A 21947-nucleotide genomic window follows, 5' to 3' on the forward strand; every position below is an offset into this window, starting at 1 on the left:
TTTCTTAAAAGACTTCCTTAAAAACTTTATTCTGAATTATTTTCTCTTTATATATGGTCCTTGGCTTTATGTGCCTGTAGAAATTCTGTGCTCATAAAGTTGTTGATGTTCACGTTGGTCTTTCTGTCTAGTTTGTAAACCCTTTCCTCTAATTTTTTTCTCCTAGCATGTGAAAGTCATGTCTGGCAGAGATCTTCAGCAAGTCATCTTAGAGCAGTGCTACAATTTTGTTTGTGTGAATGTAAGTAGTAAATACAAACGATTGAAAGCAGTTGAGGATTTGTATAAATGTAATGTGGGAGAGAACTTAGTCTTCTTGATTATTAAATACTTGAATTTAAGATTTTGGTAGGTGGGTTGTGTTACTTACTATGTATTTGAAAATGTTATTTTTTATTTTTTGAAGTAGGGAAACAACATTTTCTAACAAGCTAATTCCCATAATAAGAAGAGGATGGTATTTCTTTAGATAGTAATTTCAATTTTCAGTATAAAGCAGATAGGATGACACAGGTTTGGATTAACAAATAGTTTAAATTTTAATCTTGTGGGTATCCTTTAAAGTTCTTTGAAAATTCAAAATTAAGTTTGAGAAATATTTTGAATGTTTATGTAAAAGTTCTCCACTTTTCTCCATGAATTAATGGTTAAGTCATTTAAGAATTTCTTTTCCCTTTTCTGGTCTTGCAGGTTATGACCTCTGATTTTGAAAAAACCCAGAAATTACTGAATGTGCTTGATGAGAGTAATCTTTCCATTTTATATCCTGTTGTTGTTATTTCGGTAAGTGAATTAATGCAGACTTTTAAAACTTAAGCTTTGTTCCTTGAAATTTAACTTTTCTATTTTACAAAATTTCATCCAACTGGGAAAATTCATCCAAACTCAAAAGAAGAAGCTCTCCTTTGTGGATTCTTGACCTTTCTTGCTCTGACTTCTCTGACTGTGTGCCCTATTACTGCAGCTATCTGGTTGAATTGACAGGTTTGAAAAATAATTTAATTCAACCTAGTGAACCATTGCATTTATTTTCCTTCATTAGAATTGCAGAGTGTATTGCTGAGTTGACTAATTGTTTAGATAATGTGATTTTCATATGTTACCAAAATGCCATTAAAGAAGAGATCCCAAAGTTAACAGAATAAGGGGGAGGAAATCAGATGGAAGAAAATACTATTTGATTGTTTCATCTTCTCTGTTTCATGAACAGCAAAAGTAGAGCAACACATGAAAGAGAAGTCCTAGAAAAATGCCCCATGAAAATTTGGGAGAAATCTTTTCTGTGAAATACTAGAAGTGTATGTTCAGTACAGAATGTACTTGATTGGCATACTAGCCTGTGTCGCAGAGGGGAATTCCAGAGGCCAGGCCTTACAAACCAGCTGAAGAGAAGAATCTGTAGTCTGCCGCATTTTGCTGTGGGAAGGGGTTTCAAACATGAACTTCTCAAAACAGTGGCTTAGCAATTGCCATTCCTAAAGGTCAGTCCCACAGTGTGGGAATTTAATTCTTGTTAGATAAGATTATTAATACAGAATAAAGATAATTTGCACTAAAACTAAGTACTCTAGACTGAGCCATGCAAGTAGAAACAAATTAGCAATTGAAGGAGGTTTGGTTACCTCACTGGCCTATTGTATTTGGTTTTATGCCCCGAAGATAAGTTCCATGGGTGTTGCTGATCTTGGAAACCCAAATTCCTCATGTGACAGATTTTAATAGAAATATAGATGTTTTCATTGAGTTTTTTTTTTTTTTAAGGAACATCGTGAAATGCCCTCAAAAGCTGGAGGGCTCTAAGGCTCTATAGGATGGAGTTAAATTCAGAGTTTGATTTGACCTCTGTTCCTCTCTCCATATTAACTGGATGTGTTCCTAGATATTATTCTGAAGAGGCAGTACATTACTGTGATGAGAGCAAGAGCTTTGAACTCAAAATGTCTTCATTCCTTGGTCAGATTATTGAACTTTTCTGAGTTTTGCTTTCCTCCTTTTAGAAATGAGGCTAGTAATCCCACCAAGGATTAAAACCACTGAATGTAAAGTGTAGTTGACATTACAGTGCAGGGCCCTGGGCAGCTTTGCGATGTTAGTATCATTTAAAAATCTAGCTCCTCTCCTTTCCAATTTGGGTGAGACGACTCAAATTTCACGTCTGCTGCTCTAATCTGATTCCTGGGCTCCAGTCACGAATTGTTCAGCATTGTATTAGGTACTTCCATTTGACTACGTGACTATCTTCTCACACCTAGCGTATCAGATCTGTCACAAGCACATTCTCCAGTAATAGACTTCTCTCAGTGGAATTCAGTTGTGGCAGGCACCCAGGGGTGATGTGTGTCAGCTTTGAATTTTCCTTCTACCTCTTTCCTCTGCCTCTCTTCATCAAATACACACACACACACACACACACACACACACACACACAAAGAATTTTTAAACACCTACTTCTTGTATTTTATTGGTAGTATTGTATCTCACCCGCAGTCCTTTGTATTGCTTCCATAGATAATTGACTTTAATTTTCTCTTGACTTGTGTTGAATTGCATTTCATGTATCCCAGTAAATTCCAGGGTTTTTTGTTTGTTTGTTTTTGTTTTATTTTTTGGCTACTTAGTACTCTGTATCAAATAAAGGGAAAAGATGGATAATACTCTACTTAGGAAGGAAATGTCTACTAGAACTGGTTGAAGGATAGTATTATCATAAGTCTTCATACTATGTCAGTATACTGTAAAAACTATAAAATATTTACTTTAAATTGGAGAGTTGTCACTCCATAGATACGTGTTTACCCATTCTTTTCCTATTGCATAGGTAGACTCAGTATAGTGATAGTAAGGTTATTATTGAGCTTAGTGGGAAATTTTACTAGAACATCCCCAGAATCTGTATCCTTGGGATGGAACCACCAATCACTGAAAAGGTAGAGTAAAGAATGCTGCCTTCTTGGATTGAGAGTCAAGTAAATTTTCCTTGGATTTTTCAATTGTCCTGTAAATGGTTGTGTGAAGGCTTCATCTTTTTTCCTTCCGATGCTGGTTTACTCTCAAACGGCCAAAAGGCCATTTCAGTTTCCCTGTGACTTAAAATTTGACAGAACCATTCAAATATTCCCCAAATAAATAGTTGTCTGGAAAATATTATGATAATTGTAAAATAAAAGACTTAAATTTGAGTCTAGTTATCTGGGGACACAATTTTCACATTAGTAAGTGGGAAAAATATATGCACATATATGCATACAGTGTGGGGTATGTAACTGTGAATACATTTGCAGACATATATACATATGTATGTAATTTAAAAGACATTATTATATGTACCAGACAGCTTAGAGGCTGTGGTGCATCTACTTTGCTTCTATCTGAATTACTTTGTGGAAGATTAAATCAAGACAAAAGGACCCTACCATAGGGAATTTTTTTTTTTTTAAATAAGGCTTTTGTTAAGCACTTTCCAAAGTGAAATGAGTTAGGAAATATTTAATGTAGAAGGTTTTTGTTACCTAAGATAAATTGGCATAGATTAAGAGGCTACAGCTTTAGCATGCATGTAAAGAAAGGAACAAAATTTTACCATGAAGCATAAGAAAAATAATTGGGGCTTTATCTTAAAAGAACAAAAATATTTATTAAAATAGTTTTATTTTATCTTCTATTTAAAACATAGGTTATGTTTGCAAAAATAAACTTTTTTGAATAATCTTGTAGACGTTTATATGATATTAAGCTGTGACATGCCTCATTTCAAGGGGCCACTTTGCAAAAATATTTTTAGATTTTTTTATTTTGTAAAAAAAATTCTTTATTAATGCTTTGTTCAAAATATCCTTTTGGATCAACTATTTGGTCATCATACTTATTCTCTGTTTATATATTTTAAATAGTTTAATTTGCCCAGATTTTTATTCATCGATGATGTGAAGTATGATTTAAGGATTTTACCAATGTTAATTTGATCAGCTAAAAATATTTTATATTTTGGTAGCTATAACTTAACTGTAATTATATTGAATTAGCAGAATCTTCCATATTTCTACAGTCATTTAGACACTGACTGATGGTAAAAGAGGTGTTAACGTTAAAGTGGGCAGAGATAGTTGGTGGGGTCACTTTTAAAGTACTCTGTTTCTCAATGAATCTGTGTGTGTTAGGATGATGTTTGTTACCCTATGCAGTCTTTTAACTGTGAGCCTTTGGGAACACATCCTTGGATAGCAGGCACACCTTGTGCTAGACTACTCTCTATTTGGGAAAAAAAGAACAGAACAGTCTTTTTAAAATCAAACTGGTTGTCCTGAGGGAATTAAAAAGAATTTAGATCCCTTTCTGTGTCTTTTAAGAAAAAAAAAAAAACCCTTTTATAAACATTAAAAACTGATGCTCTCTTTTGTAAAGTTGTGTAGGGATTATGTTTGAGTCCTTCTCAGATGTGATTTCTGATGCTGTTCAGGCTATTTTATAAGTTATCAAGGACCCATGTTTTTATCCTGAGCTGACTGAAGCTTTTGTTACCCTCTCTTTGTTGAGATTACCAGGGGGTATGTAGTACTGCTAGCACCTTTTTCTGATTGCAGCTGTCAAGAAGATCATCTGAAAGCTCTTCTTGGAATCACTTGCTGCAGTAGCTATCAACATTGGACATGTCCATTTCTGTTTTCTACTCCTATTAGGTGTTTTTGTTTACAACTTAAGTAATGATGAACAGATACTTAGAAAAAGTAGTATTTTAAATGTATTAAAATAGTAAAAGGTAAATTCATAAAATTTCCGATACCAAAAAAATAGGCTTTTACTTATATTATACAAGACACAAAAGTGCGAAGAGTCTGAATTGTAGGCTGAGTTTTTTGCTTAGAAACTAACCATCAGAGAGGTGTTTTCCCCCCAGCAATAGAGAAGAATGTTTCAGGAGACAAAACTAACTGTAGCTGTTTTCCATCCAAGATTAGGCAAAAACCAATTCTAAAACTGTAAAAAATAAAAAAACAAAAATACTTTCTAGATCCAGAAAATAAGATAGAGATTCTAATTTTGGGGGATCTTGCAAGATTTCCAAAAGATATCCTTTAGTACTACTGTCCGATGAGATAATAGACGTTATATTCTTATTTACTCAATGAGTATAGCTGATTCATATAATAGGTACCAAAGAAATGTTTAACTTTGAAAAGCAGAAAGAAATTGGCCATGAATCTAAGTAGAAGTTAAAAATTGAGAAATGAAGCATACTCTTTAATTTGACTTGATAAAAATAGTTTATCACTTTCCATGGTACAATAATTTCACAGTAATTGTCTGGAAAATTACTCTAGAGCTCGACTTTCTTCTGACAGTGTAGACTAATTTTATTGGTGCCGTATGAGAGATAGGAATCTTTTCATGAATTTACTTTAGCAAAAAATGTAAATTCCCATATGGAATTTTAATGCTTTGAAAAACATAAATAAACCTTCAGAAGTGCCTAATTTAGTTCTAGTTACCAGGAAGTAGTTTATTGACATAGCAGATCAGAATACATGATCTTTAAAATACTTCAGAATGTTTAATATTTGAACATGTCAGCAAATAAAAAAATAGAAGCCCACCACCCATTGACACTTGATACTTCACATCTGGGGAAACTGTCACAGAGATGTAAATTGCTTCCAGAAGGTTCCACAGCTCACCAGTGGCCGAGCCAGAATCAATCCAAAGTGCAGTTTACCATATACACTTGTTACTTTTATGCTCTCATGAGTGTGTTAAATAATATGGAAAAAGATTAAAAATATACATATACACATATATATGTGTTTAATTTTTCTTCCTAATAAAGAACAAATGACAATTGGAAAAACATATTGATTCCTTCTTTTAAGTGCTAATGGTTTCTTTAGCTTCAGAGTACTGAGCCTTTATTGAATTTAAGTTATAAAAATCTGTGATCTTGTTAAATTTCTTACCAGAGCTCAGACATGTATATTTTTCACCTTTTACTTGACTTCTTGCTCTGTGCATTTTATTCTGTTAACCCTATTATTGCTAGACTAAGAAAATGTGTTTTTAAGGCAACATTTCTTACTAAACAACAACAAAAAGAGAGCTTCCTGTTGTAATTCTTACTGCCTCCATATTGGGTCTGCTCTTCACAATGTATGATTTACCCTTGAACAATACTAGTTTGAGTTGTGCGGGCCCACTTACAGGCAGACTTTTTAAAAAAAAAACTACTACTAGTTGGTTAAATCCATAGATGTTGAGGGACTGTGGGATGAAGGAGGAATTGCATATTCAGAGGGCTGACTCTAAGTTATGTGTGAATTTTCAACTGCACAAAGGTTTGGCATGCCTAAAACCAAGTTGTTCAAGGGTCAGCTCTATATGTTTCAGGTTCCTAGTTTTTTTATATTTATTTCTGATGAATATCTTTGTGTGTGTGTGTGTGTGTACATGCATGTGTGTGTGTTTAACAGACAGTGAATGACCTGGGGAGTATGTCCAATTCCTTCTACTCCAGTTTCAGCCATGTTGCTACTGTGGCCTTGTGGATACATTGATTTTTCCTGAAAATTACAACTTTATTTTATGTTAAATGTTCATGATGTCATTACTTAAGATATATTAAAGTTTTCTCTTTCATGTTTGTACACAGTTTGAGTGGCAGAAATGCAATCACTTCCACAAATTCTTTAAATGTTTTCATTTGTTTTCTTCAAATATCATAAATCTCAGGTATTTCCTGCCTAAATCAATAATAAAATCTAAATACTAGTTTAAAATACCTTTGGGACCATTTTGCAAATTTAGTCTTTAAGGGATTCATACCTAAAGATGAGGAATGATGAAGTCATTCTTGTAGGAGGTGTTAAATAGAAAGAATTGACTGTTTTCTTTGTTTTTTTTTTTTTTTTTTAAGTTTTAGCAGATCTTTTCTTACGGCTAAATGGTTACTGGAAAGTTTGTGTTGTGGGATATAGAAAGTCCCTAAGATTAATTGTGATGGACATGTAACTGATGATGTGTAGAGAAATGATTCTTAGAGGACATACTTTCCTAGGAGTCTTTCTTTTAATGGATAAAGGCTATTTCCAGATAGAATGATGTTCTAATGGATATAGAAATGGAATGAATTCCAGAGGACTTTTCCTCAGTTTACTGAATAATTTTTTTCTTGACTAATACAGGGGTTGGAATCATTATCTAATTTCCAATTTTATGTAGTTTACTAGAACTTTGTCAGATGAGCAAAGTTGTTTGTGAATTTATTTGCCTGTGATGTCCTAGTAAATCAGTTTATAAAATTTAACAGGAAATGTGCAGGAGGCAAAAATCAGTGAAATGAGCACCCTTTGTTGCGTTAATTTTAGCCCTAGGAAAGGGAATAAGCAATTGGTTTGATCATCCGTGTTTAAAAAAGTACGCTATGCCTGAGGATTTCTCTTAGGAGATTTGTGTGTGTGTGTGCACTGGATTCTATTTAAACAATGGAAGTTGCCTTTAGCTTGATTATGTTATGCTATTTCTTGACAAAGATGGAACCAAATATATTTTCAATACCATTTATTGTTTTAAAATTGTGTTATACTTGTGTAATAATAAATTAGCTAATACATATGTTAATATAAACATGCCAATGCTTTGTTTATAATATCTAAACAAATTTTACTTCATGGAGAAAAATATATCATTGTAAAGGAGGTGTTGAATAGAAAGAACTGACTTATTTTTACGTTTTAGGAGATCTTTGGCATGGTAAGGATGTGAACCTGGAGTGGGGTTCAAGGTACAAGTACTTGATGTGCAAATAACAAGTGTCTACCAACCTCACCAAGTTATTTCACAGCTCTGAACTTTAGGTCAGAATCTTTATCTGTAAAAGAGTGGGATGCCCTTGACTGCATCTAAGAAACTTACCTTTCTAAAAACGTTCTCTATGCTACAATATTTTGTGACCTCTTTTTTGTACAATCCACTATGGATGTCTTTTACATATGGATATAGTAGAGCAATTCAGATTATTAGAGTGACACAAAATATATATCAGGTGTTATGCTGTTCCTTTTTTGAGTGATTTTTTGATACCTTTCTATACTTTAATCATTATCATGGGTTTTTTTAAATGGTGGTTTCTCTTATACTTGTCCCATTCTTACTTATCTTCCTCCTTTCATAGTCTGGTTTCTATTGGGTTAAGTCTAGCTCTTCACTTTTTGCATTTATTTCTCTTTTTTTCTCTTTAACAATAGTTGCAAGACTGATTTCCCTTCCCCTGCCCCCATGAAATCTATCCTGCCCTGTCTAGCCCAGGCCCAATCTTCTGAAATGATTTCTTAATAAAATTCACACCAGTGCTGCTGCTTACAAGTTCGTTTAAAACTTAACTTTAGGTGGTGTCTAGTTAGCACTTTTCAGGGAACTATCCTAGTGTCTTCATTATCTAACTAATTGCTTACTATAAATTCATATAACATTTATTGAACATCTGTGTGTCAGGTATTTTGACATACTTGTAGCTTATTTAATAATGTAATCCTTTCTTCAACTACATTTTTAGAAGAATGAGGCATTTCTGTATATGCTGATTTTCTGTATATGCTATTTTATCTTGATCATTAAGTAAGGAAATAATCTTATTTAGCTATTTTTGTTTTTGTAAATGAAGATTCTTTATAATATGAGCTTAGCTGGATGACCAGAGTTAGCCTGGGGAGTATCTAGTGGTTGGGAGTTCACAGGACCCCGGTCACTGTCTGTCCCTTCTATTCACCACCCTAAGGTAAAAACTTTAATTAGGTCTATTTGAGAAAAGTGCATCTGAGCCTGGAATAAAAGATCAGGATCGGTCTTCTTTAGTGTAAGGGAGAAAGCTGAAATTTGGAAGACTGTGCAGGGTACGGCTATCAGAGAAATAAGGAGAAAAGCGTTTCAATTTGCAAAGAGCAGCACGTAGAATGATCAGAACTGGAAAGAGCCAGTGAATCTGAAACAGAGAGAACGGACTACACATTAGAGAGAGTTAAGGTGAGGAACACGCAGGTCTTGGTCAGGGTTTGAACTCTCTAAAGCAGCAATGCCCAGTAGAAATTGATGTGACTGGCTTTGCATTTTACACATCATTCTGGATGCAGCACGGAGAATGGATTAAAGTGCTCAGAGAGTTTGCCTGATGCTTTTGATTTCATTCAGAGGCTATTACGATAGTCCAAGAAACAATGGTGATGGCCAGGATTAGGGTAGTTTTACAGTAAATACACAGAAATGGCTAGAATCAAGATGTATTTAAGAGATAGAAGCACGAAGAATTGGTGCTTGATTTAATAAGAGAGGGGAAGTATAATTTTCAATATATCTTGTGAGGTTGGGTGAATAATAGCAAGATAGGTGACATTAAGAAGGATTTTTTTTTGCTTTGCTTTTGAAGGCCGAATAGGCAGACAGTTATCCCGAATTTGTTGGCAGAAATAATTAGAAAGATTTTGTTCTTTCAGTCCAAAAGCTTTCTAGTTGTGTGTGTGTTGGTGTTACGTGTTGTGTTTGTACAGCAGTTTGTATCCTATAGCCTACCTGAAAAAAAGTCAAGTTATACCCTTCCAATGCCTCCTTAATAATTAAATATTAATAGAATTCCAGGTACAGGCACAACTATGATTTTTCATATTATAATGCTTTTGCCAAGTCTTATTTAGTGTTTGTGTAATTGATCATCTTTTCTATGAAATTTTCTATATATTAATGCTTCACATTCTGAGAAGAAGCCAAGTCAAAACAATAAAATCTTCTCCATGGGTTGAATCATTAGCAGACAGGAAGATGAGAAGAATATTTCAGGCCAGAGTGCTATTCACTTAGGATAAAACTATATAGCCACCTAAAAACAGATTACTTTGGCAGTTTTCTGGAAGCCTCAACTGTTCTTTTATTGGGAGAAAGGAAAGGTGATGGAATCAGTACAAAAAGCTGCTTGATCCAGACATGCTTTCTTTGCCTTGAACCGCTGCTTCCAATAAGTTTATGTGTGGCGCTTGTGAAAAGTAGATATGATTCAGTTTTCCAGGCACCAGAGGTATTATTTTATGAGATTTGAAGCTTATACTTTTTCTACTTAAATGCTGGATACTTTATTCACTGTACCTGCTAAGGTGGAATGCAGCAGCTCTTGCCAAGATAATCCTAGTGTCAGCAATGGAAAATTCTTACTTGGAATGACAGGACAGTTAAGCCTGCCTGTCTCTTCTGAGTGCTCTGATTATTATACCCATTTTTAGGTTTTTTGAGAAAAAAGCTATACATTTCTGTTTTAAACTTAATGTGTTTACGGTAATAACTGAGTTCTGGGATATTTTTTGCCCAACCAGTGAGACTCCAACAGTGATCTTGTGTTTCTTGTTCTTCCCACTTGTAAGAAATGGGACTCCCACTGTATTTAAGAACTTCCCTCACCAAAATGTGGCCTGCTAATGCGTATTATTAGTATAATTATGTTAACGTTAGTAATAACAGACACTTACAGGATGCTTGAAATAATGAGTCACCTTCTTTTTCTTTTAAAATAAATGATCCCATTTAATGCTCAGAGCAATCCTGAGAGTTGATTACTGTAGATGTTATTACCCGCAGTTCAAGAGTGAGCCTCGTGCTCGTTTGACTTTGCCACGTGACATTCATGAGGGATGTCAATACTTGCCCTCTTTGTTAAGATTGTTAAGAAAAGGATCCTAAAAATTGTTCAGTAGAATGTGCACATTTTTAAAGAGGTAACTCAGGTTATTTTCTTTGCTGGAATCTGATATAAATTTTTTCTGTTAGAGGTTAGCAAATTTTTCTCATAAAGGGCCAGATCATAAATGCTTGAGACTTCGTGGGCCGTATGATCTTTTCCATTCTGCTATTCCATTCTGCTCTTGTAGTGCCAGAGCAGCCTTAAAAGAGCTGTCAAACAAGGGCTGTGTTTCAGTAAAACTTTATTCACAAAAAACAGCCAAGAGGCTGGATTGACCCCATGCGCCCCAGTTTCTTGATCTTTGGTTTAAATTGTCAGTCTGAAGTGATTTCTTTGCAACAGTTACTTAGTCCTTTTCCTAAAATGTCTATTAGACATTTCTTTAATAGACATACACTGTTTGTGTCATCAAGCCTCATGTACCATTTCCTGTTTTTTTACATCCAGTCTTCATTATCCCTCTGTTTTGACAGGAATGTTCAAGCACTTGAAGTTTAAAAATTTGGATTCTTCATCTTCTGCCCTGGGACTGTCCCTCCCCACAGTCCCTCTTTTGTTTGCAGTTTTGACCTCATCAGAGCCACCATGACAGATTTTGCTAATTGCAAATCTACCGCGCTACTCTCATTGTGAGGAAGGGGAAATTTTCCCTCTGCTCCTCTCTTGGTTCTTTTGGCTGGTCTAATAATTGACACAAGGTAGAATAACAGAAGAAAAAAAATGAATGTTGTATGTATGAAGCTTTCTTAGATGTTGGTACCCAAGAGGGATCACAGCAGGCTGTTTACATCGCTTTTAGACAAAGAAACAGTACATTTGTGAAGAACTGACAAGACAAACTTAAGCTTGGCTAATAATTAGTGAAGAAACTAAGCAGAGTTTGCGTAGACTTTTCAGCCCTGAATTCCCTATCTCTGGCCATAAGGGTATCTCTTGACCTCCTGGTACAGGGAGAGTGACTTCCATGTGGGAAATTTATTACCTGCTCTCTGGGAGATGTAGAGGAGGCTCAGAGTGTCCTTCTTGTTCCTGCTGTTTCTCAAGTAAATGTAATTCAGAATACTCAGTATGTCAAAGTGGCCCATCCTGGGGCAGCCTGCTCCGAACGCCATCATTCCCTGCTGGATAAAGCTCAGTCTGATCATAAAGCTTTGATCTGATGTGGCTCTTGCTTCATCTTATCATCCTGCTTCTCCTTTCTTCACTGAGCAGTTTGCCCTCTGGTAATACTGAACTGCTGTAGTTCTGCACGTGCACCATGTCATCTGACACATCTATGTTTACTCTGGTGAGTTTTTCCACCTGAGGCACTATTTTTCTAGTGTTTGCTTGATTGACTTTGATCCTTAAAGTTTGAGTGACAGTACTTCCTCTTGGAATCCTTCCTTGACACTCCTGTGCTCAGTCTTTTTTTTTTTTTTCCTTTCCCAAGAGGAGCATACATAGGCATTCAGAAATGTTAATTGACTTGATGTTACTTATGTCTCCTATCCCGCCCTGTTCCAGTGCTGCCCACCACAAATAGATGCTTTGCGGTGACTTGCAGAAATGAAAGTGGCTGGGAATGAGGAATGAGTAGAAATGGCATCTAAAGTAATGGCTACATTCTATTAAGGAGAATAATACTGCTAGTTTTACCTACATTTTTAGGCCGTTATTTACTCTGTATAAATTTAAACATCATGAATTTTACTATATTGATTTATGCTATCCTCCTTTCTTTTCAGTATAGTTCAATTTTTTCCATTTTGCCTGTTAGAAAAAAATTGTTTTCATTCAAGAACCATAACTGATTTGCAGATACCTGTTTCCATTTTTTATGAAGCATATCTTGTGTCAATAAATGACTGTTTATGTTTTATTTTATATTATTTCCTGCATTTACCCTAACAAGTAGCATTAACCTTGAAAGTGTTTCTCATTCCTAAGTGGAACTTGATTTTCCTCTTATAAATTGAATTTAGGAGGTGATTTTCAAACATTTTTGTGAGAGGCATTCTTTTTTGTTTCAAAATAAATTCTAAATCACTACTATATTAAGCAAATGGAAAATTGCATTTATGAGCATTAATTTTATCTTTTAGTTCATGTGCATAGCATTTACTTATATATTTACTTAATGAGAAATACTGAGGTATCTTGAGAAAGACAAAAGTTTAAAATCAAAGATTATGGGTGATAATTGGAGGTTTCTTCATTTAATCCTGCGATTTATTGGGATTATGCAGTAAACTAACCTATTAGATACTTGAAGAAGGGTTTTTCTTGCCATCTATCTTTTTCAATTAAATGGATTCAAAAATGAGTAGCCTGTACCTTGTCATAAATAGAAAATTTAACAAAACTTACCTTCAGCATAATATGCTAAGTGTACAATATATCAACAGATTGTGATATTTTACTCATTCATGTTGTTCAGCTTACTCTTACGCTATGGTAAAAGCAAGTGCTAAGCAAATATTTTTTAGCCCTGACCATTCACTTCAGCTCAGCACACACATGCCATGACATTGAGTGTCTTGTAATAACTTACAGAAGAACCTGAAAAAGAATATATGTATGTATATATAAAACTGAATCACTTTGCTATACACCTGAAACATTGTAAATCAACTACACTTCAATAAAAAAAGACTCAAATCAAACTTATGAAAATTATAATACCTAAGATGAAAAATATGCTTAATTTTTTTTTATATTCATACCTATGCATGTCTTCACACATAGAGCTCCAAATACTGGCATGTTAGGCTGAGGTTGGTCCAGATCTCACTGATGCCCTCCTTATTTTTCCTTTTTTTTTTTTTTTTTTAAGTCTTTTTCTCTTTTCCCCCTTTATTTCATTTAAAATAGTTTCCATTGCTATATTTTCAAGTTCACGAAGCCTTTTTTCTGCAATGTCTAGTCTGCTGTTAATCCCCTCCGGTGTATTTTTTTTAAATCTCAGAGGTTATTTCCAACTTTAGAAGACAGGGTTAGGTCTATTTTACATCTTCCTTTTCTCTACTTAACACACTTTTTTTTTTTTCTGTAGCTTTTTGAACAAATGGAGCACAGCTGTAAGATTGTTTTAATGTCCTTTTTTATTAAGTCTAATAGCCGTCAGTTCTGCATCGGTTTTGATTGATTGACTTCTCCTCATTAGGGGTCATGTTTTTCTGCTTTTTTGCACATTTGATTTTTTTTGATTAGCTGGTAGATAATGTGAATTTTATTACCTTGTTGAGTGCTGGATGCTTTTGTATTTCTATCAGTATTTTTGAGCCTTATTCTAGGATACAGTTAATTGGAAACAGTTTGACCCTTTTAGGTATTGTTTTTATGATTTTTCAGAGGAACTAATCAGTGTATTTAGTTCAGTGCTAATCATTCCCAACAACTGAGGCAGTCTTCTTAGATTTCTATCCAACACTCTGTAAATTACAAAGGTTTCCAGTCTGATTGGTGGCTACCACCACTCTTGCTGACCCAGGGTGTGTATTAGGCGCAGTTTGGGGGCTGGTTTTTCCCAGCCTTAGGTGGTTTTCTGAAATGTGTGCACTGATAAGAGTTCTGCTTTGTATGTGAGGGAGTTACTGTGACAATCTCAGAGTTCCTGTTCTGTGCCCCTCTTTCCTCTCTGGTACTCTGCCTGGGGGACTCTAGCCACCTTTATTGCCAGAAGCCTTAAACCTGGGTGTGTGGTCTCCACCCTGCAATGTACCACGGCCTGGAAACTGTTTCAAGGCAGTAAGTTGGGGCAAATATAGAGCTCACCTCATTGGTTTCTCACCTCTCTGATGTCACTTGCTGCCTAGAGCATCATGTCATAAAATGCTTGTTTCATGTAGTTTGTCTATTTTTTTTTTTTTACTTGTTTCAGGTGGAAAGGTAAATTCAGCCCCTGTTACTCCCACTGGGGCAGAAACGGAGACTGGGACCATCTCAACTGAGAGATTTATTTCACATATTCATATTCCTTCACATTTTCAGGAATATGTTTTATATGTGAATTTTTAAAAAGCTCAGTCTGTTTTAGCTGATTCTGTAAGGTTTTACCTACTGTAACTAGATCTGGATTTACCTAGATCTAATTTTTCACAGCAAAATTTTAAGTAGTAACGTAACATTTGGGCAAAAATGAAAATTCCTTTTGTAACACACATAAGGTAATGACTGAGAAAATTAAATAAATGGGATGTGTGACCAGTAATGATATCATATAAACTTCTTTTGTTCTACATAAGTGTCACCCATTAGTACTTCCTGCAATGATGGAATCTTTGATTTCTATGTTTTTGCATATGGTATCCACTAGCTACCTGCAGCTATGAGCATTGAGGTGTAGCTATGATACTTTAATTTTTATGTAATTTTAACAAATTTGAATTACAATGTAAACAGCTGTATTTGGCTAGTGGTCACTCTAGTAGACAGTTTTATGTGGCCACTTTTTATATTGAGTGAGTTCTATTACCTGACATTGCTCCATGAAAAAAAAAAATCTCTTAGAAAGTAAAGTTAGCACTTTATTTTAATGAAAAATAGCTCAACAAAGCAGAACACCAGTCATTTTCTAATTTGTTATGGGAAGAACTGTAATTGAAATTTCTGGCTATTGTGTTTTTTCTCTAAGACTAATGTTTTTAACATTTTCTTAAACTAGCAGAATTTTTTTTTTTGTATCTTTCTATAGTAAGTTTAACCTTACCAAATCATTCAGAAGAACTATACCTAAGATCTTATTTTGTGTGTCTGCATTGTTTTGGTTAGTATTAGATTATGAATTTCCTGAGGTCAAAGAAATCCGAGATGATTAAATGTTACCAAATGACTGTTAACTCCTGAGATTATTAAACAATTATTAATTCCTGAAATTATTAATGATTTTTGCTGTATTTTTTTAAAAGGCCCAGAATGAATCAGTGGAGACTAGGCTAGTATGGCTTCTGTACAGAACATCCCTGCATTTTGATCACCTTGGTCATGTCTCTGAATAGTTTTTGTTTTCATTGTGTATTCCATATACTTCATCTTCTGAAAAGAGTCTCTTTCATTGTTTCGCCTCATGAAACATTTTTAATATATTTAATAATTTTCACTTACAAATGTAGGTACATAAGAACAGAATCAATTATTCTTAGAAATTCAAAGTACTATAATGGACTTTATAATGGTTTGCCTAAATGCATACAGTGTCTTTATTTGCGAACTCTAAAAATATCTTGTTTTTTAAGTCACAAAATGCTTATCTAAATGGCCCTAATAATAACTGTTGCTTAAACAGTAATATATTTTATCATGTAAAATGAAATTTTGACAAGTCACTAAAATATATAAAAATTTTAGGCTACACTCAGTGAAGAATTACATACCTGCTTTTTGTAACTTCTTCAGTGATTTATATTCTCTGACAATTTTCTCAGTTTTCTCAAATAGAAAAATAAGTAAATATGAAGTTAAATGTTTCAAATAATATTAGCTAAACAAATCAATGCTTCATATTCATCATTGGGACTGCTTTTAACTCTTGGCTCTAAAATTTGTTGTAGATGATACAGATGTTAATTATAGCTGTATGTAATGCTTCAGATAATTGTGGCATAATACAGCCCTGGCAGAGTTATGTTCTTGTAGTAGAAATAATCTTGTGAAATAATCTGAAAAACTGTTCATTTTATGATTTTTTCGCATGTTTTAAAGTAATATTAAGTTTTTCTATTGACTGTTTAAAATACGGAGTTCTCATTCCATTACTTCTTTGATCTTTTAAATAAGGATCTAAAAAAATGCAGCCAAATAAAACATTTTTTTACTGATATTATAAAACTCATTTAGTTTTTAATTTATTGAATCAGTAGAAACATTTAAATCTTTTGTATGGCTAGTATTTTAATACAAAGTACTATTTTATTTACTATCTTTTGTTAAATGTCATTACTAGCTTTGCTGGTATTTTGTTAAGATTTACAACTGAGTTGTTAAGCATTTGCTCTGAGTTTCCATGATAGCTTAAAACTTAATTTGTTTTTGTTCATCAGAATTATGAGTTGAATTTTATGGTGACATTGATTTAAACTTGTTCTAAAATGAAATGACTCAATATTAAAGCTTGTTCCTTTTTTCTTTTTAAAAGTAAATTCATTAAAGTAATTTTCATTAATATCCATGTAATTCATAAATAGCTGAAGTGAGATGAAAGTTTTTCTAAAGCTTTTTTTAATCCTTAAGATAGACTCTTTGATCTGCTTAATATTGACCACTTTCATCAATTATTAGATTTCCCTTCTGTTTCTTTTGAAAAGTGATGTTTTGAAGATGTTGGGCCTCATTTACACAATTTACTTTTCTGTACACATATGTTGATAATTTTGCAGTATCTATTGTGTGTTTTCAAAGAACCTCTGGTCTATCTACCAATTCTTTCTAACTCAATTATTTGATAATTACCAGAGCTCATATTTTGACTATCTTCCTTCCACTTTGGTGGGCATTAAGCAATGCATTACTCAAATAAACAAAGAATCTTTTTTTCACTTCTACCACAAATCCTGACTCCCTTCCCAGGCCTTCCTGTGAACATGGACTCTGGAATGAGACAGAAGTGCTAACTGTGGTGTTATGGAACATTCCTGATGTTTTAAGGAATATTGTATGTAATGTTAACTAATTTTTAACTTTTAACTTTAACTAATATAACTGTCCTCAGAGATAAGTGAAAAATTACATTTTTAAATATAAAAAATTAGTTGGACTTCATCTGAGACCAGGATTATATTAAATGGTTACCAAGACAAATATAAAGCATGTGTAGAACTGAGTGTAGAAGACATGAGGCACAGAGAAGCCTTTTCCAAACTCTTTGTGCCGGAAACCTCGCCCACCCACAGAGTCGCCCACATGTTAAATGTTTAAGCAGTTTACTAGTTTATAGGAGTGAATTTGCTACCTTAAAAAAAAATGAAATTACATTCTTTTTTAAGGAGTAGGAAGATTTCCTTATTGCTCCAGTCTTCATTTTTGGTACTATCTGTATGGTGTCTTTTTTCATACCAGTACGTATATAAATGTCTAATGAAACTATCATATATAAATGTCGAATGAAAACTATCCTATCCTAGAAAGATAGTTTTCATTTGACAGCTATATTAAAACTAGCATATTGTTAGATTTTCTTAAAAATCCAATCTGGTAAATCTGCCACTTATGAAAGAGTTAAATGTTTTATATTTATCTTTATACCTGGGATTCCTTCTACAAGCTTATTCTTTTGCTATTGCTGTTGGCCAGTCGTTTTGTTTGCAACTTGACTTTCCTCCTGTGCTCTGCTGCATTGATACAAATAATCCTTTAGTCTCTCTGCAAGTTCAGAAACTATAAAATACAATTGTTTATAGCTTTAATTAAACAGCATCACTTTTAAAATATATATAATTATAAGTTAACCAGTCTCTAATTTCTGTCCTCCAAAACAAAATGTATTCAGCACATTTTATCTATTGAGCATTCTCATTCTGATATAATTTATTCTCTAGAATTTTAGTCTAGCATTTTTAGGCTCCTAAAGTTACCGACTTTTATAATTAACCCTTGATGTAATTAACTGAAAATTTAAAAATTAATTTTACGGTCTCTGTTAGGACACTCTTCTGGGAAAATTAGAAATGAGCACCTATTCCCAGCTCGGACTTGGCAGAGAGGTTCCTCTGCTCCTGGAGGGCTGTTTCCTCTTGGTCAACTTTCATGGCAGCTTCGAGGTGCAGAGCTCCAATCTCAGTTGTAGAATATCTATCATTTCTTCTCCAAATAATGTGTTACCAGCATTTCCACTCTTTCATTTCTGTGCATTTTAACTTTCTGTGCAGGCTGTAATTACAAATTAAAATGATCTTTTCAGTGTCTTGTGCTGTTTTTTCCAAAAACCCTTTCCCAACCACCCACCTTCCTTACTATAGTGTGAGATTTTTCAGAACTCAAAATTTGTCAGAAAAACTAGTATTAATTAAGAAATGTCTGCCTATCTCATTATCTATCTAGGCTGGCAGTAAGGTTGCCCAGGTTGTGCACTGCAAATCTCTAAGGCATCCCATTCACATAAAGTATGTTGGACATGGTGGCTGCTGGCATTTCATGGTATCTAAATAGTACAGGTAATTACACAGTTAAAAGAGGTAAAGAGGCGTGTGAGGCTTTTAACTCTGAAAAGCAGTGTTGTTCCCTAGTCCAGCTGTCAGGGGCCATGCAGTGATCTGGCCATATGGGCTGAGGGGAGACTCTTACCCTCAGCCAGTTCCCTGGCTTCAGATTCATACCATGACTACAGTTTCCCAAATTGCCTCAAGTTCGGGGAATTAGCCTGCTTTTTGTTGGGAAGCCCACCACCAGCACTTTTAGGTTCAGGTGGATATTGCAAACTTATAAGACTAGAGGAAGGCTGTATTGCACTAGTTGGCCCAACATTGTGGAAGACTACAGGGCAGGAAAAAAGGTGGGGCAGAGGTGGACATGTCTTCTGCTTTGGCTCTTGAGCTCATCATCTTGCATTGGTACAGGGGCTGCTTTTCTGTTTCCTCACTTCTGCCTCGACCTTGGCTTCTCAAGGGTGAGGGAAGGAGATTACAGAAGGTGGTATGAGCCATTCTTTTAGAAGCCTGAGGCTGCAAATAGGAATGGACATCTTTTGCCATAGCTGATAGCTGTTAGCTTCCCAGTCCCAGCTAGAGGAGTACCTGGTGACAAGTCAAATGACTCTGATGGCGGGTCTAGTGATTGTAGTTAATTCACAATTCTTCCAGCCTGGTTGTGGTTCACCATTCAGGAGTTGCTTTTACCATAAGTAATGCTGCCTGGTAAAAAAGCTGAAATTCCGTCTTTGTAAGTTTTCAGAGAAACAGAAGTTAGAGGAAGCTGAACCCAAGACTCCAGGGTTACAGCGTCTTTTCTTCATCTCTTCAGCAGGTAGAAAAGCCTGAAACTTTTTCTTTCTGCTTTTCATCTTCCGAAAAAGGTTTTTTTTTTGTTTTCTTCTCTATTCTCTTGGTTTCTTTGTCAGTTGAGCACTTTTTAAGGAAAAAAGTCTTCATTGCCACCTTAGATTTCAAGGGGAAGCAGCTGGATGTGCATGTCTTCACCTGACTATATTTAATGCAAAGTTCCAGGAAATAGCTAATGAATATCTAGTAAATTAATATACATTGCACATCATCTTATAGTTATCTTTAAAACTGAATGTTATATAAGTAGTTTTTCCCTAGAAGAGTAAAATGCAGTGTGATGGTAGGAAAAAAAACCCTCTCTCCCTTGTTTAACAGAAAGAGTATAATAAGATGTTTTGTTGTGTATTTTCTAAAGGCATGTCTCCTTATGAGTGAGCAGAGAGGAAGGGTGGCAGGTGGAGTATATTTTCAAATGGTTCTAGTTAGTGAATACACATAATTGAACAAATTACAATTCTTGAGTTTTTAAAATTTGACATTGCAAAAGAATACATATATTTGTGTTCATTGTATATATAGATTTGCATTTTAATTAGTTATTTTGAGACTATTATTGTGATTTAGGTCTTTTATGTCCAATGAGAGACAAATAGTACTATAAAACTTCAATAATTTGGAGAAAAGAGGACAGATCACCCCGAGACCTTAAAATTTAAATGTAAATAATGCTTTAAAATAGTTATTGGAATAATTTCAAGGAAAACACTAACACTGCTTAAAGAACTCTATATGAAATGCTTATGGATTTACTGTAAGAAGTAGAGAATTATTTGTTAGCATTCCAATGATTACTTTAGAAGGGATTCTTCTAAAAATTTTATGTATTTGGATAAGCAGTTTCTTGAATTTTATTGTTACTGTTAATTTCTTAACATGCTTGTTTATTTCTATCTAGCCTAGTTTCAAATTACAAATTATGAAGTAAGTTGAGGGAATTAATGAAATTATATATTCTTTATATGTTTGACTCTGACACAAATTGAAATAGAATATTAGTATTTTATATTTTTCAACAGTGTGTTCTCATTGAGTATCTACTGCATGTGTGTTTATAAAGCATGGTTCATGTTATCAAGCATTTATGGCTTGAAATGATCAACTAGACATTAACACGAATTGATAGTTGCGATATTATAATTTGACGTTTTGGGCTTCTTTCATGTCATATTTTTCAAGGGAAAATGAAGAGAATGGTATTCTAATTGTTACCTTTTATGTTATTTTGCAGGTGCATTTTCTTGATAATAAATCAATACCGTTTGGTCGGAAAATGGAAGACCTAATGCAGATTAAGGAATTGGCCAGAGAAGTGAAAAAAAGAAATATTTTATTATGTGGTCTTCTCATATACTACCCACAGGTAGGTAACATTTTGGTCTCTTCAGATTGTGTGTTCGTTAGAGTACAGTTTTAATGGTGGAAACATGATTTTGTTAAAAGCAAAGAGATATTAATAAAAGTTTTGGCTGGAAGATTACTCCTCTGTTCATGATCTACAGTAGGTAGAAACTATTGACTCTAAGGGAAAAATAAAAATGAAAACTAGTATTTTGATTAGGGGAAAAAAAGATGAAGATTGGCAAATATCTCATACTACGTAACCCACATTGAATTGCCAGATATGCAAATAAAAATACAGAATTCCCAGTTAAATTTGAATTTCAGATAAATAATAAATAATTGTAAGTATATCCCTAATTTGGAATTTGAAATTTGAATTTCAAATTTAACGGGACTTTTGTATTTAACTAGTAACCCTAAGGTCATAACTCTTAGGTGTTTGTATAGTTTGAATTTGCTTATTTCTTTTATGCTATGCTAAAGATGTTGGTGATCTAGAGTTTAATCATTTGAAAGCAATGGATGGCATTCAGATTACCAGAGGGCATGGCATTTAACTAGAGAAAAACTGTTATTGGCAGTCTCTTAATAGCCAGTTAAGCTAAAGGCGAAGTGAATTCGCATTATAGATTCTTTGTACTATTTAAATGAAACTGTTTGGAGAATCTGTTAGAAAAGATGGATTTGCCCTTTGTGCATAGATACCTTTCACCGAACTTGCAGAGTGCTTTATGGTGTCTTAGAGGTGTGCCACAAGAGGAGTCAAGGAAGTAAAACAGTCAACTGCTGTTTCTAATGGTCTGGAATAAAAGTGATTTGGTACTGATTGTCCAGGGAATGATAGGTATTTTTATGGTTGATGAATAACAGCTATTGTTTAATGAGATATTTAAAGTGCCATTTTAAGCTGAAAGTAACAATTCTTT

At 34.1% G+C, this 21947-nt stretch overlaps 1 protein-coding gene across 11 annotated transcripts in view; it reads left to right on the forward strand.

Annotated features, from left to right (window-relative positions):
* CRPPA (CDP-L-ribitol pyrophosphorylase A) overlaps nt 1-21947 on the forward strand; it is a 358292-nt gene that overhangs the window by 105700 nt on the left and 230645 nt on the right. For all 11 annotated transcript variants that reach the window (XM_074367401.1, XM_074367403.1, XM_074367402.1 and 8 more), the window contains exons 7-9: nt 167-241; nt 691-783; nt 20909-21040. In XM_074367401.1, coding sequence (XP_074223502.1) covers nt 167-241; nt 691-783; nt 20909-21040 — 300 coding nt within the window. The remainder of the gene's footprint in view (nt 1-166; nt 242-690; nt 784-20908; nt 21041-21947) is intronic.

Source organism: Camelus bactrianus, chromosome 7 (genome assembly GCF_048773025.1).
Source record: "Camelus bactrianus isolate YW-2024 breed Bactrian camel chromosome 7, ASM4877302v1, whole genome shotgun sequence".
NCBI lineage: Eukaryota > Metazoa > Chordata > Mammalia > Artiodactyla > Camelidae > Camelus > Camelus bactrianus.